At 38.1% G+C, this 16,597-nt stretch overlaps 2 protein-coding genes across 3 annotated transcripts in view; one reads left to right on the plus strand and one right to left on the minus strand.

Moving 5' to 3' along the window:
• The first annotated feature begins 4,435 nt into the window (after positions 1-4,435).
• ggt6 (gamma-glutamyltransferase 6) lies at positions 4,436-11,402 on the plus strand. The gene is made up of 4 exons (XM_084415189.1): positions 4,436-4,624; positions 5,592-5,935; positions 6,047-6,160; positions 9,415-11,402. The coding sequence occupies exons 1-4, from the start codon at positions 4,497-4,499 to the stop codon at positions 10,635-10,637; spliced, it is 1,809 nt and encodes a 602-aa protein (XP_084271315.1). The 5' UTR covers positions 4,436-4,496; the 3' UTR covers positions 10,638-11,402.
• Positions 11,403-14,164: 2,762 nt separating this feature from the next.
• The window catches only part of tmem8b (transmembrane protein 8B), a 148,795-nt gene continuing 146,362 nt past the window's right edge, over positions 14,165-16,597 (minus strand). For both annotated transcript variants that reach the window (XM_084415234.1, XM_084415233.1), the window contains one exon: positions 14,165-15,500. In XM_084415234.1, the coding sequence (XP_084271360.1) occupies positions 15,165-15,500 (336 nt within the window). In that variant the 3' untranslated portion in view covers positions 14,165-15,164. The remainder of the gene's footprint in view (positions 15,501-16,597) is intronic.

The raw sequence follows: 16,597 nt of genomic DNA on the forward strand, positions 1-16,597 counted from the left end.
GGTTTGTGCCCACTCTCAATATTGTATTCCCATTTTCTATTTGACATTTTTTTGTTAAATCTAGTTTAGATGGCACTGTTTGTTCTTCTGGGGAAGACACATTTGTTGCTTGTGGAGGTAAATAGTTTAACAATCAATAGGAAGGTCAATGAAGTACGAAAATAAGTGCAGTGAAGACCGGAATAGAAATATTGATTTCATTGCATACAGCTATGAGGCATGCACAACAGTCATGGTGTGTCATGAAGTCAATTATGAGGCTCTTTTGCTGGGGTGTGGGGCAAGGTGACATTATCAATATCTTTCAGCATATTTCTCATCCAGTAAAATCACCTTCCTGCTGTTCTCTAACCCATGGTGTTTCATTTCTCAGTGAAATGGTACGAAAACTTTCTCTTTCAATTGAAAAACACTCATAAACATCCAAACAACAATAAAGGATTATTAAGGATTGTTTATCCTTAAGGGAAACCACTTAAAATTTGAATTGCTAAGTAACCGTTTGATAGACAAGTCTGTGTGATTTAGTAATTGCTTTGAGACAAAGAACTCTCCCCAAATAAAACTTCAACTGAAACTGAACGACTCTCTCAGGAAATTTCAATAGTTGCAGAATGAAAGGTGATTAACTACTAGTTAGGGGTCTACACACTCTGATGTTAAGGCTTAAATTAGTTCTGGGCTGCGATTACAGAAAAACTAAGCTTTGTGACATGTAGGTGTAGTGGTCAGGTGGGATGAAATACATTTGCGATCAGGGATTCTTCATAAAATATGGAAATATCCAAACAGATACTTGATTATTTCTTCTCTGACTAAGTTCATAATGATGTACATGGACACCAGAATCTCATTAAACACTTTTTTCTTTCCCTCTCTCTCTTAATTCAGCTCACACAACTGCAGTGAAAACAGAGATTCACCTGCAGCTTAACTTGATGTAGCAACTTCACTACAGCAAATTTAACTGAAGATATTGGATTAGTGGCACATATGGACTGCGAGATCATACAGAGGAACAATGAGGAGGTGGAGAAGGTCTTTCTGTGAGATGTCCAATCCAAACCACAAATAGGACAACCCAAAATACAATGCCATTAAAAAAAAAAAAAATCTTTATGTGAGTTGCTTTAAAGACAATGTCAAAGTATCTGTGAACTGAGAGTTCTGTGTATAATGGAGTGTGGGGAGAGTTGTTTTGTAGCTTGTGAAGGAATATAATAAATGCCTGACCTGAATGGGTCAGTGTTCTTTTGGTATTCTACAGGGAGGCATGACATTTTCTTATCGACTCTACGATAAAGTTGGTTTCAGAATAAAATTTACTCTGCAAAACAAGGTTGGACTATATCAGCATTTAACAAATGTTTTGAAACTGAGAACACAGGTGCCGAATGAAAAAAACAAAAAAATTAACATATATCTAGGATATAACTCATACTCCACCCCAGCTCAAAATGGTCCACTATATTTTGGCCACTGCTGATAAGAGGAACAAATATACATACATTCTCAGAAAATAAAGTACGTAATTGTACCTTTAGGGTACAATGGCTTGTCACTGGGGCTGTACCCTCAAGGGTACAATATTGTACCTTAACCTTTAAAAGAAACGGTACATATATGTACTTTTTAATGCTTTTTGACCCTCAAAAAGGTACATATATGTACCTTGAGGTCCAATAATAAGCCCTAGGGCGTACGTTAGTGTAGATTGTACCTTGGCGGACAGAAATGGACTCCTACTGTACCCCTATTTCTGACAGTGTATGAACTAAAAAGGTTTGCCACCATTTTAGTTTTTAATTTCAATTAGTATTTTTATCTACCATCTAAGGATCATTTTCCTTAGACTAGAACGTTTAAAACATAAACAATTTTTAAACAGTTAATTTTTAAACATTTCTTAAACAGAAAATTTCCTAAGTGCTTTGTCATCAGTGCACCATATTCTCCATAATTATCTTTTGATATGCTTCTCAAATAAGGCAGTGTTATGATTGCCACCATCACTATATATATATATATATATATATATATACAAACTTAAAAGTCTCGTATGCCACTCCTCAAAAGTGCTAATAAATCGTCAAATTTTTCTTTCATTTTAGTTTAAGTATACAATTTCAGTTAAAGATGATTAAATATATTTGCACAATAACAACCAATTATGTTCACATACTGCTACTGCATCAGACTATTAGACTGTCTGTCTTAATCTATTACTAGGTTTATGGAGACTCTCACAGATTTCTCACAAATACAGCTAGAACTCACAGTTTAGTGGTATCACTAGTTGAAAAGTGCTGTCAAATGCCAGCCTGCCACCAAATTAATGGTCTTATCAAATAACACATACCTTATCACAGAGGAGCATAATAACCTTTAAAACGTGAGTGCTATTCAAATAAATAGCACCAGTAGAAGACTGTTTTAGTGCCTAACTGCAAATCCTTTCCCATCAATAATTTTCAAATCCTTATTCCCCATTTGAACCAGTACCAAGGACATGAGCTTGTTCTTTTTGACTTACCATACACATCCACACAAAGCTTTAAGAAGCAACAACAGGTCGAATCACCAGACTTTAAACAGGCCGTTTTGGGCTGTCCATGGGTTATGATATGATAAACTGCTGAGGAAGCCTTCAGGTCTATCCAATTAAGAGGGGATACAGAATCATGACTTCAAGGACCAGAAGCAATTACAAATTCTGACAGTAGCCTATTTATTATTTTATCCACATCCATTCCCCTCATGCTAAGCTATCTTTATCTTCTGTTGTAAGTTTGGAATCCATGCTGCTGTCAAGGGTTAGGTGTTTTTTCATGTTTTAGGCATCTTTGGGTTTCTGTTTTTGTTCTCTACATTAAATTAGTAAGTGTAATATGTATAAATTGTGTGTGTGTATTATAGCCTATATATATATTACAATGTCTTGTAGCTCCTTTTGTTGGTGCCTCAGTGTTTGTAAGCATCGCCGTGTCCTGTAAAGGACATTATCTGTTTTCTTTTGCAATGTTTATGCTTTGCACAAAAATAATGATATGCATGTTCACAATATTGGCACAAATACGGATGAGAAAAGTTTGACTGAATCTGTTGACAATATCTTTGCCTGTGAATTGTGCCTTCTGAGAACCACCTTTTTGTTTTTCATTATAAATAGTCTGATGCATAAATAGTCTGATGCAGATCTTCTAAATCCCCTCCACAGGGATAATAATGGCATGTTTCTTTCAAAAAGCACCAGGCAAAACAAAAAGAGACAACCCTCACAAAGGAGCAAGTGCCAGACAGTATATCTTACGAATCACCTAGCTTCAAAGTCTATTCAAACACACATAAAACTGATCAAAGAGATAGTACTCCATGGAAACTTCCTTTTCTTTTTTTGCATTCTTCTAATGTGCTGACATTCAGGGCTGTATAGAGGTGTATTTGAATACCGCTGTAGAGCCACATGTGGAATAGGGGGCAAGTGATGCCCTGAGAACAGAGGGTATAAACAAATAAAGTCATAACCACATGAGTGACATTTAAGCTGGTCAGTATTGCTGAGATTCTCAATCTCTCGCTGTATGTCGATATGACAGTGCTTCTCACCATCTCTGCGGGGAATTTTATATTCAATTACATTCTGCATGTTTGAAAACCTTCCAGTAAATGTCAAAAAGTAAATAAGATGGGAAGCCGTGCACCATGATTCCCTTGAAGATGGAGATTTGGAGTCACATGCACTTTGAAAGGAATATTGAGGCTTATGGTCTCAGCTCGCTTCCAGGTCACTGGAACATCGAGAATCAGCACAGACAAGCCCAACTGCCTCACCTTGAGCCCGAGCCTTTGTGAACAGATCTGACTTCCATAGAGGATAAAAAAACATTTATGTTTAGCTTACTAGTAACACTAATTCTAACTACAGTGTTTCAGCAGAAATAGGGGAAACTATAGTGTTAGTTGTCATATGTTGTACTCTAGAATATTTCTCAGGGTGAGTTTATTTCTGAAAGTCATTTTCTGTAGACACATACACGTAATTTGTATGGCCTTTAAAAAAAAAAAATAAAAATAAAAAAAAATCACTGCTAGAGAGAAACCAGTCACTTATGCGTATTTCATTTCAAGGCTACAATTTTTCATAGCATAGCACTACTTTTAGTAAAGCATAGCCTACTACTAAACCAAACCTTAAAACTTTGGTTTGAGTAGCCTATATAAATATATATGCAATGGAATAAAATGCTAAAATTAAAAGTTGAAATTTAGGGGTTAGGTTTTGTGACAGCCACCTACCAATTGAAAGGACCCAATAAATTATATAATTATTTTTATATATTAAGACTTCTGATATTTTATATATTATATAAACAAATGTCTTGAAACTGACGTGCACGCCCATCAATAGGGTTTGTGTAGTTTACCTGGCCTGACAGGACGAACAGGAAGTGGATTATAGGTTAGGCTACCGGATTCAATGTTTTAACTTAGCCAAAATGCACACGGGGAAAATGGTACAGAGCACTGTTAAATATAAAGTACTTGCAAGCGATATGCAAGATGATAACGACAACGATTGTACCGAAGAAGAAGACAATGAAGAAATTACGATAGATTTCCATTCGTAAGTGACAAAATGAAAGTAAAATGAGTTTGACGTCTGTTGTGCACGTTAATTTCAAAAGAATCTGATTTATTGTGAATTGCATTTTCTCTCATGTCGTGGCTGCTTTCATTGATGTTAGTACGAGTGTGCGACAACAGGTGCTCTACCCTGCTAGAGACGCGACGCGACGCGACGAGACAAACGGCAACGCAGAACACCTGCATTGACTGTAATCGGATCATCTTTCACGTTTGGCCGCGTCGCGTCGCTAGCAGCAGCAGCAGCAGCAGCAGCAGGAGGGTGTCCAGTGTAAATGTTCTCCTCCTGCCAGATAAGAGTTGTAATTAATTTTCTTCAGCTATACATTTAATCAGTAATCATCTAAAATTCTAGATTTTTTTTTTTTTTTTCCAATCATGCCAATCATGCAGCAATCACTCTTCAATTTAAAAAGAACAACAACAACAACAACAACAAAAATTGTTTCAATAAATCAGTCAAACTAGTTCACAAAATGGTCTGAAAGATTTTTTTTAAGAAGGAATTCTTCTAAACATGATAAACGTATTGTAAAATTAGCGCATATGACTTGCGGACTATATCACAAGTCTTGTGAAGTCATACAAAAACTTTGTGAGAAACAGACTGGAATTGATAAAATTCGACCAATTGAAGCTGATCATTTCAATTAGCATTCGCATTTAAATGGAAGTTAAAGCCACTGGTTCTAGTCTGCGCCTGGCACTATCGTACAGATGTAAACAATAAGACCATGAGTAAGTAATGACAGAATTTTCATTTTTGTTTGAACTATTCACTGTCCAACTTTGCATTGTATTCCAGCTATCAGCCACCAGATCAAAGTGATGGGCCAGCCACTAAAATACTGATTTAGAGCAGCATATAAAATCAAATAAAAACTACTTTATATTTGTGCTTTATGAATACAGTCCCTCCAGACTCTTATTGTTCTTACTCTCTACAGGTCCTTCATCAATCAGCAAAGACAGATAAGGAAAAGAGACACCTGTATCAGGGTCATGGTGGCTATGATTCTTCTGGGAATTGTTTTTGGATTTTTGTTGTATGAATGGAATTGCTATTGGCCTGGAGTTGAAGAGCGTCAGGACCTGTCACATCATCAGGAGCCTAACAAGACACACAAGACCTCTGAGGATGAAGACCACGAACACCACAAGCATGGAAAAGATGATGATCACGATGATGATCACGACAAGGACCACGACCACAAAGATAATCATAATCATGATCACACTCATGAGCACAGTCAACCACTGTACCACAATGCTGCTGTCATCACAGACTCAGGCATGACTCCTTTCATTAACATTTATAATAAAAATGTGTGTTATGACAGAAAATCCATAAATGTGTTTCAAAACATATCTTGATGCATTCAGTGTGACTTTTTCTTTATAGCAAACTGCTCCAGTATTGGTAAGAAGCTTCTCCAGGAGCAAGGGAATGTGGTTGATGCCGGGATTGCTGCTTTACTCTGCCTAGGAGTTGTTCATCCACACACTGCTGGATTAGGTCAGTATTGTGTACTTTTTATCACTTCACCTTCCTTCACAAATCAGATATTTCAGGGGAACAGTCTCGGTTGGTCAGAACAAAAAGTCAAATTCTCAGTGTTGTAGTCGAGACCAGCTCATTGGAATCTGAGTCAAGACAAAGAGCAGAATAGGGTTGAATCTGACTCAACAATTAGTCTGCATGCTTCTAAGCCCATTACAAGATCAAGTCAAATCAAGTCACATTTATTTATATAATGCTTTTTACAATACATATTGTTTCAAAGCAGTATCACTTTTACGGTGATAACAGGAAAATAATGCGACAATGTTTGTTTCGGCTGTACAGCAGCTCTGAAAGAAAATAGTGTTGTTGTCCAGCTTAAAGGGATAGTTCGGCCAAAAATGATATTAAACCCATGATTTACTCACCCTCAAGCCGTTCGAGATGCATATGTCAATCATTTTTCAGACGAACACATTTTCAGTTATTTTAGAAAATGTCTTAGATCTTTCAGTGGTTATAGTGTGAAGCTATGGGGTCCACTCCTTCAAGTCCCAAAAATGTGCATGCATCCTTCACAAAAGTAATCCATCCGGCTCCAGGGGGATAAACGAAGGCCTTCTGAGGGTAATCCGTGCGGTTAAACGACTCTTACTACGCTACGTCCTACGTCATACGCCAGCATCCATCTCCTGTGAACGCGCGTCGACCGTTGCCGGAAGCCAGTTATTTTCATTTATAAAGTTTTAAATATGTATAGTTTTACGACAAAACCGCACGGATTACCCTCAGAAGGCCTTCGTTTATCCCCCTGGAGCCGAATGGATTACTTTTGTGAAGGATGCATGCACATTTTTGGGACTTGAAGGAGTGGACCCCATAACTTGACATTATAACCACTGAAAGATCTGCTGCGTTCACACTGCAGGGCTTAATGCTCAATTCCGTTTTTTTTTTTTAATCAGATTTTTTTGCAAGGCCGTTCACATTTCCAATTAAATGCGACCTTTTGTGATCTCCTGTGTGAACGTGAAATGACCCAGAAGTGACCCGCATGGGCAAAAGAGTACTCAACGGTCAACGACGTCACTTGTTGTTTGCGGAAGTAGCTAAACTTCAACTAACTGTGATTCTCACACACACACACACACACACGAGCACGCGCAGCGACCGTTACACCAGTAGCGGTTTTTGGCACGGGCGAACCGGGCAATTGGCCGGGGCGGCATTTTTGGGGGGGCGGCGCTGCCGGCACGAGCAGAGAAAAAAAAAAAAAAAAAATCTGCGCCGCGAAGCGGTTTTCTATTATCTATCATTTCACTGTGTGGGGAATTGGCAAATTTGCGCCCCCTGCAGCTGCAGGTGCCCCTGCTTGCCGAGAAGATGCCGTGCTGAGAAGCTGTTTGTTTGAGAAGGGGAAAGGGGAGCGGGCGCGGAGGCGCGGGCGCAGATGACAGTTCACCTCTGGGTCTCTCCCAAATGGAACGGACAAGGGGGGGATCCATATAGTTATCTAAGTCAGTCACACCTCGACTTTCTTCCAAATAACGCACATTTCATTCATAATATTATAAATACAGGCCTCTATATTTCCTGCACATTTTTGTTTTTCTGAATTGTCTGAATGGCTAATAAAAAAAACGATTACTTGGTCACCACCACCAAGGTGAATTGGTTTAGTCTTGACTTCTGGTCATGACTTGTCGTGAGTGACAGGGGGGTGACTCGTCGCTCGAAGGGGGTCTCGCCCAGGGTGTAATTCAATGTAGAACCGCCACTGCGTTACACAATAGCCAGCAGCCGCCGCTGACCTATCTAATATCAGCACAAATAAGTTAACATAACGTTAGTCTACTCTTATTCACATTGGATATATAATGATGGTGGCCGTGGGCTTTTATTTATTTTTTTAATTAACGGGCTCGTCGAGGTCGACGCGATCGGCCGATTTACCTCAGCTCGACGAATATGCAGTCCGTTTTCAAACCGACGACTACTTCAACGCAGATTTATGACGTTTGTCGCGTATCAAAGACGTGCAGGTCGGATACATGCGACCTGGCCGTTCAGACTGAAGTCGCAATTTCAAAAGATCGGATACGTATCGGATTTGGACCACATACCCAAGTGGCCTGGGTCGCATTTTAAAAGATCCGATCTGTGTTGTTCAGACTGTCATGAAAAGATCAGATACAGGTCGCATAGGGGCAAAAAAATCGGAATTGGGTCGTTTCAGCCTGCAGTGTGAACGTAGCCTTAAGACATTTTCTAAAATAACTGAAAATGTGTTCGTCTGAAAAATGATTGACATATGCATCTCGAACGGCTTGAGGGTGAGTAAATCATGGGTTTAATATCATTTTTGGCCGAACTATCCCTTTAAGTAAGTTCAGTGTTGATTCATTTCTGTTGTAAAAATCATTAGTTATTAATTTAGTTAATTTTTCTATACAGCAGCTCTGGAGAAAACAGTATGTCCTCGTCCATCTCAGTTAAGTTCTCATACAATGGTGTCAGTGCATGCAGATCAATAATATTGTTGAATATTAAGTGTCCCCAACAAAGCAAACCAGAGGCGACAGTGGCAAGGAACTCAAACTCCATCAGGTGACAGAATGGAGAAAAAACCTTGTCTGGCCAATAAAACGAACAATGCATGAAAATGATGATTCAGGCAGGTCAGAAGTTAGATTGGGATTGGGACATTCAAAATTTTTAATCCAGTTCCATCTGGTTGAAGATCGCATTCATCACGCCAGTATGGAGACAGGTTTTGTTGAAAATCTAAAACGAAATTATGGTCTTGTATACACAATCCTCTTTTGGTCTTGGACTCGAAGGAGTTGGCCTCGACAACAGCACAGCCAATGCTATTAACATTCATTACTGATTTTGAGATATGTGATTGATTTTTATCTCTTTTCGAAGAGTGATGTAATTTCCTGAAATCAAAGTTTTAATGTTTAACTTCCAGTATTCAGTGTAATTCTCTAAAAATACCACGAGAAAGTTTTGTTGAAGTGTTATGCATTTCAAATGGTTTAAACAAGTAGTTTTAAGTCTCTTTAGATGTAAAATAATGTTTATGAAAGGTCAAAAAAATCCCTTCTACATGAATATTTGAGCAGTTTAGACTCTCAAATGCATACTGTTGTTAATGTCTACAACTAATTACCGCTGAATTTGCCTTTCATGAGGTTACTAAAAGCATGAAGTTTTGTTTTTTTGAGGCTGTTGAATGGTTCATTTGTGCTTCCCTTTTCTTCAAGGTGGAGTGTTTTCTGCAATTTTGTACAATCACTCGACAAAATCATTTAAAGCAATACATGACACCTTTCAGAAGCTGCCTACATACAGGGCTCCCTCATTATTGCAGGGCCTTCATCTGCTGCACTCCAACTACGGGCATTTAGAATGGAGTCGGCTTTTTGAGGGCGCCACGAAACTTGCTAAAGACGGTTTCCTTATCGATGGAATCCTCTCCAAGGCTTTAAAAGCCCACAAGGACAAAATACTCCAGCCAGGATTGTCCGATCTGTTCTGTGATACGGACGGCCGTGTGAAATCAGAGGGCGACATTGTTGCCAATAGGAATCTATCAGAACTTTTGCTGAACGTCAGCCTAAATGGCTTCCATTTCCCAGAAAAGCTAGCCGTAAAATTGGCTCAAGATATTTCTGAAGCTGAGCGGCCGGCATTCCTTGCTGCCGTTCAAGCCGGCAGCGGAGAAATCAATGAGCCCCTTATCTTGGAAAAGGAGAAATACATGATTCTTTCAGCCCCCTTAAATCTCGCAGGTGCAATGGTATCCAATTTATTAGATAGAGTGCGAGAGCAAAACCTTACTTTTCTGAGCCACGGAGATCTCGGGAATGCCTCTGCCTCTTATAATGCTCTCTTGCATTTGGTGAATGAATTCTTCAACACAAGTCAGAGAGAGATATTCACATTAAATACCACAAGCAGTCATGTAGGAGTCCTTGATAGTCACGGCAATTTCATAGTAATCTCCACCTCGCTCAACAGCACATGGGGATCCGGGCAATGCTTACCAAGTAGCGGAGTCATTCTCAATGACTTTACCTCAGACATCACTCAGGTTCCTTATTTTAATTTTCCTCTAGTGCTCAAGATATATGAAAACGAAGAGGATCAAGACGACGAGACGCTGTTTGTTGCTGTGACTGGAGGGCTTTCTGCTCTGATTCATTCTGTGGTTATGCTGAGAAACCTGGTTGACGTTGGGCTGTCTGTTCCTGAGACTGTGAGCAGTCCTCTGCTACATATAGAGCAGGGAGGTCCTGGGTCTCTGTCTGGCTGTATGTCTGTCGCCACAAACAACACTGTTGTCTTCCGTATGCTTTCAGAGCGAGACAGGTGGGTAAAGGAGCTGGGGGAATGTTCAGGTGGCTTTCTGTCCATGCATCTGCAGCTGAAAGCAAAACATGTAGGAGCCTATGGAGCCACTAAGGTTAATGCTGATGGATACTAAGGCAAAAAAGAAAGAAAGAAAAGAATTCACTTTAAGAGCACTGCACGCACACTCCCCATGACTGTTGTTATGTCCAGCCTCACATTACAGGGAATGTTCTTTATGTGAATGTAATTTTTGTGTTTTAGTGTTTTAAGAGACAGACTTTCAGCAATTCTTTTTTAAAAATAGAATAGTTCCCCTGTTATATCCTTAATGTTCTCTCCTTTCAGCGTTTTCAAATGCCCTCCTGAGATGTCTTCATATTGATTTTTTTGGTTTTGTTTGATCCTGTGAATCATGCAGTGACTATGCAGTGCACAGTGAATCGATTTTGATGAACCTGATGAGTGAAGGACTGCTGCTTTATAACGTTGTTTTGATAAACACCTACAGATGTTTTTATGAAGTTTTAATCACTTTTTTCAATGTTTGACTACATGAGAAAACTAAGTGAAGGTTTTTTGCTTCTGGAGTTGCTGATTTGTTGTTTGGAAAAAAACGAAAATGCGAGTAATAACTATTTCACGAGTTAGCGATTGTACCATGTGATTGTTATGGAAATTGTTTAGGGGAAAAAAGCTTCAAGGTCCTTTTACTAAAATGCCAGTGGGGTGCAAACAGATCTTACATAAACATATAAATGAGATTGTACAAATTTATACAACTTAGACACCAATTCGCCAAAAAAAAGTTGCCATGAGTTACGAATTGCCATGAGACTGCGTTGCTTTTGATAGATTGATAGAGTTTTGTAAAGATAGTTTAAACATTTTGTGCCAATGCAAAAAAAAAAAAAAAAAAATGCTGCTGAAGCAGATTTCGTGATTGTAAAAAAAATGAGGTGGTCTATCTTTATTGTGCTGATTGGCTGCACTGTCAGTTTTGATTTTAGTTCTTTGCTGTTCCCCTCATTGTCTCGGTTATAAAGCCAGGAATTATACGGAAGTATACATTCAAGACTATTCCATTTTTGTTGCAGAATCTGTCGTTATTGCTTAAAGCTGAAGTGTGTACTTTTTGATATTAAAATGCTTTTTCCTAGACCATTTTTTTTATGCAGAGACAACTGTAAAACATTAATAAGTTGATCCCTGCCAAAAAAGTTTAATTGCTGACTTTGTGCTGCTTTTAAATTCTTTGTTTGATCATCCAAAACTGCCCAACAACAGCTCAACAAATGGCATGAGATTGGGGCGGGATCATCAGATTATTTAACCAATAGAAGACAAGGAGTGTTTTAAGAAAACAGATTAGAAAACAGTCATTATTTCTGCAATTAGCTACATTTGATGACAGTAGGGGAAATACAGACAATAGATTTAAATGTCTTCTAACACCACTACGTTCTCCATCTTTAATACTGAAATAATGCAGGAACGCACAAACTATGACAGAAACTGCATAGTCCATTCATACTATCCAATGCACTGATGACACAGAGCAAGACTTGAGTAACGATGTTTGTCTGTTAAAATGTAAATTATGAATAAAAACACATGATTTAATGAAACATGGATCATTGTATGCATTTCAATAGTGACCTGTTTAAAACGTCTTTGTTCCTAAAGCATAATGCTTCTTTCCAGTTTTTCCAGAGTGTTAGTCACGTTTCCTGCTCAACCACTATACTTCATGTTTTAGAGTGGGTGTCAGGCTTAAGTGTTGTTCATTCTTTGGACTTGTATAATTCATGTGCTGTCACTCTGCTCTCAGTGGCTGCAAACACATGCATATCTTAATTAAAACATGTTATGCCGCTCCTCCCATTTGTGACACTGCGCCCAGTTCGCTGTCAGTTTAGACTCCTGCTGAGCCACTTCCTTTGCAATACAGACACCCAGACATTTACTGAAAGCACATGGATTAGATAAGAATTTTAATACCATGTCCTAATTACACTGCAAACTGAGGCACAGTTAAAGGACATTTTGTGAATTGAAAATGATTTTAAATGAGTGATATAAATGGCTTTCATTAGCTTAGAAGCCTACCTCGTTTACCTACTCGCCATCTAACCACGGCCAATCTCACCGTGTCCCCAATCTCAGCGTGACATCTCTCATCCATTACCATTTTGACTAGGAAAATTGCAAAAGATTGCTTCGGCACATGACAGAGCCTTAGAGAATGTGTTGTGTGAGGAGAAATGAGCATAAATGCCCTTTGGCAAAAAGCTGCATATCAAACACAAAATGCTGGATCACAGAAAATCTGGTTTAGGGAGGGCTTGATTTGTATGTGGATGTGGGAGGACAGGGTTCACTAAATTAAGATTCTTTATATGTTGATTATTATCATAAAATCACTTCATTCACTTTGTAAAAGTTTGGGGTCTGTAAGATTCAATGAATTTTTATTCAGCAAGTACAGTTGATTAAATTGAGTAAATTAAATTGATCAAAAGTAACAAAAAGACTTCCCATTGTTTTAACAAATTTAAAATAAATGCTGTTCTTTTGAACTGTCTATTTATCAAAGAATCCTGCTAAAAATGTATTAAAGCTTCCACAAACATATTAAAGGGGTGGTATAATGCCCTTTTCACAAGATGTAAAATAAGTCTTTGATGTCCCCAGAGTGTGTATGTGAAGTTTTAGCTCAAAATACCCCACAGATATTTTTATATAGCATGTTAAAATTGTCACTTTTTGAGGGTGAGCAAAAACGCACCGTTTTTGTGTGTGTCCCTTTAAATGCAAATGAGCTGCTGCTCCCAGCACATGGGGCGGAGCTGCAACAGTTTTTGTCCTTGTACCTCACACAGACATGCACTGAAAATGTCAATGTTTATGTTCAAACCGGAGAGACGCAAGAAGAAGTGACAACATGTAGAATGCAACAAGACATTTCTGAATGGTTAGTTGATGAATTTTTGATTTAATAAATGCAGCCTTGCTGAGAATAAGAATCGTCTTAAAAAAAAAAAAAAAATCTTACTAAACCCAAACTTTTGAATTGGTAGTATATGCCCAAAACATTCACAGTTGGAAGCGAAGCCATGGTTAAATTCAACGCTTATTTGCGAAATCATCACCAGGTGGCGCAAAGGGAGAGTTTGCAGCATTGCTCAGTAAGGCTGGAATTGTGACATTTTTACTTGTTAATCAAGAAAATAAATAATGAAATAAATTACTGGTAATAACAATATGGCATTATGCAGTTAAGGTCATAATGTTCAACACTGTTTCTGTGCAATGGAAAGTCAATGGATGTATGTATAACTAAAAGTGGTGTACAAGTTGTAGAAATGTTCAGCCTGAAGTACGATGATAATTATTCATTAACAAGTAGCATGACACATGATGATTCTTCCCTAGTCAAAGGCAGTTATGGTAGGATATATTGTATCATTGTGTGATCTCAAGACAGAAAAACAGTCCTGAAGCTGAAACTGAAATTGATGTGTGATATGAGAGCACTTTAAGAGAACTAGTGCAGTGATTACATTGATGCAGATGGGCATATCCTACAGGCCAAAGGAAACTGTCCTCATAGGCATCAACATAGTACCTGACATACAGAGGATGATGTCATAATATGAAGTTGTGAATAAACGATTTATTTAAAAAGAAATGGAGTTTTGAATCCCAGAGGCCTCTGCTTGCGGTTTCTCATCTCTCCAGTATACTTGGGTATGATGATGACAATCTATGCACATCCATTAGACATCAAAATATGGTGTCATTTTCAAGAAGTAACACATTACTCTTTCACAGGGCTACATATGAATCCGGTTTGATACCGAAAAAATAAAACGTTTATTTGTTTTATCAGTTGCTTTTGCTTTAAAATGTCTCCCTCTGATCCTCACTATACAACCGGAAATATGAGGTTATTTATTTGAGGTTTCATATTAAAACCTGGTCTTGGCAATGGATACTTTTCTAAACCCTCTATAAATCGACAATCAATTATGCTGCAATGGCAATACAATGCAATCCAAAGTACAATCAGACATTCCACTGAAAACAACTATACTATACATGTACATGTATACATTGTGACTGGATCATAACTATACTTATATATTTTAAAAATGTACAGTGTCACATTTTTGTGTCTCAGTGCAAAAGATGTTTAGAAAGAAAACTAAAAAAGCAGTGCCCTTAATACATCCACAAAATGTTCTTCCTTTGCATCCTCTAAACACAATAAAACATTTGGTCATTTGAGTGCCAGAAAACAACGAATAAATTACCTGACATTTTTTTTTTCATTTTTTTTTTTTTTTCATTTTACAGTCACTGTCAAGTAGCAGCAAAATCAGCTCAGAAGTTTTAAATAATGCACTAATAACAGTGCATCGCTGTACTGACACAAACCATTCCCAGATACTAACAATGCAAACGATATTAACGATAATAGTAATCCAAATAACGATGACAAAAAACTTGTACATATATGCGCGTTTCTGTGTCGAAAGTCAAAAGTTATTTACAGTGCATCAGTAAGTTCTCTGGCTTTGTTTTCCGTGTTTTTATATTCCAAAGGAAAGGAGAGGAAAGGCAAATAAAAGTCCACGTCGCTAAACTCCATCAAACATCATCAGCTGGTGCATATGCTGTTGATGGTAATGATCGCTGGGTCCACCAGTCCCATCTCCTCGTGCTCGTTCACACAGAGCTGGTAGCCGCAGCCTCGCCGCCGCTTCAGGGGAGTGACTTTCACGTCTGGTTTGGCACGTGGCGGAAGAAGGAAGCCGACGCTCCCGGCGATGAGCATGTGCCAGATGCTGTGGATGTAGAAGTAATTCTCCTCCGTCTCCACGAAGGCGTATAAGGCCACCGCTGATGTGGCAATGGTGGTGCCGGGGAACAGGAAGAAGACCCAGCGCTTCCAGGTCGGCGGGTAACAGCGGCGCCGGCGGATGGTGCGCACAGTCTGAAGAACACAAAGCAGGAGACACATTTCATCATGAATAAATCAGCGTGGTCTAAAACGCATGAACAATGAGAAAGACACATGAATTAATCAGGCACAAGGGCCAACAAGGCCCTCAGCCACCATCAAGTTCACCAAGTGTGGATTATGTCAAATTGTTATTCTGGGAAAGTCACTGAACATAATTGTGGAAGCCCATTTTTGTCACTAAATCATAATTATGACAAAAAAAGTGTAAATTATCAGCTAAAACTTTATAATTATAAGCTACAAAGGCCAAAAATATGACATAAAAACTTGAAATTATTAGAAAAAATGTCAAATGTCAATTATTTTGTCATAGCTGACTTCTCAATTTCAATTTATTATTATTTATTTCAAAATTATTACTCAGTCGAAACTGAAAGATACTAAAGTCAGAATTATGAGATACTATGTGATAATTTGACCTTTTATTTTTGAGAAATTAAGTGAAAGATAAGAGAAAAAGTCTTGACCTGACTTGTCTCATGATTCAGACTATCTCGTAATAATAACTTTATATTTTAATAAATATATTTAATAAATTATAATTTACCAAAGCATTTTATCCATGTGGCAGAAACAGGCTCCCAAAGTTAGGTAACTTTAAGATTAAGTCAACAAATGTTTAATTTCACACTGCTGTTGGTATTCACCATGAATCCTGACCTATTATATCATTTTTATGTAATAATTCAAACACAGATGCAACTGAACTTGACAGCCAATATGAATTTTCATTGTATGGAAAAAAACAACGACTTGAGTGGAGTGACCAAAATAAGACATAATACAGTATGACTGTTCACAGCATTTAAAACACCATTTTTACGTACAATAATTGTGCAACATTATTAGACACATTTTTGTTGTGGAAGTTGTATTCAAAATACAAAAATCTGTGCTGGGCCTTGCACCTGTCCCATCAGATTTAATGCCCACGATGCTTCTTTCAGACCAACAAAGATCTGATGTCCTCGAGCCACTTGCTATTAGAGTTGGATCCAAACGCACACACTTAAAGTTGGACATACAATTTACAGACTTCATCGAAATTCAATTCTCTAGCCTGTAGG

Source organism: Rutilus rutilus, assembly GCF_951802725.1.
Source record: "Rutilus rutilus genome assembly, chromosome: 7".
Lineage (NCBI taxonomy): Eukaryota > Metazoa > Chordata > Actinopteri > Cypriniformes > Leuciscidae > Rutilus > Rutilus rutilus.

What these genes read in the sequence shown, in the direction of transcription:
- ggt6 (XM_084415189.1), top strand. Translation starts at nt 4,497, where the DNA reads ATGCACACGGGGAAAATGGTACAGAGCACTGTTAAATATAAAGTACTT. An exon ending in ATTACGATAGATTTCCATTC is followed by an intron (nt 4,625 to 5,591) that starts GTAAGTGACAAA and finishes TACTCTCTACAG; the next exon opens with GTCCTTCATCAATCAGCAAA. An exon ending in TGCTGTCATCACAGACTCAG is followed by an intron (nt 5,936 to 6,046) that starts GCATGACTCCTT and finishes TTTTCTTTATAG; the next exon opens with CAAACTGCTCCAGTATTGGT.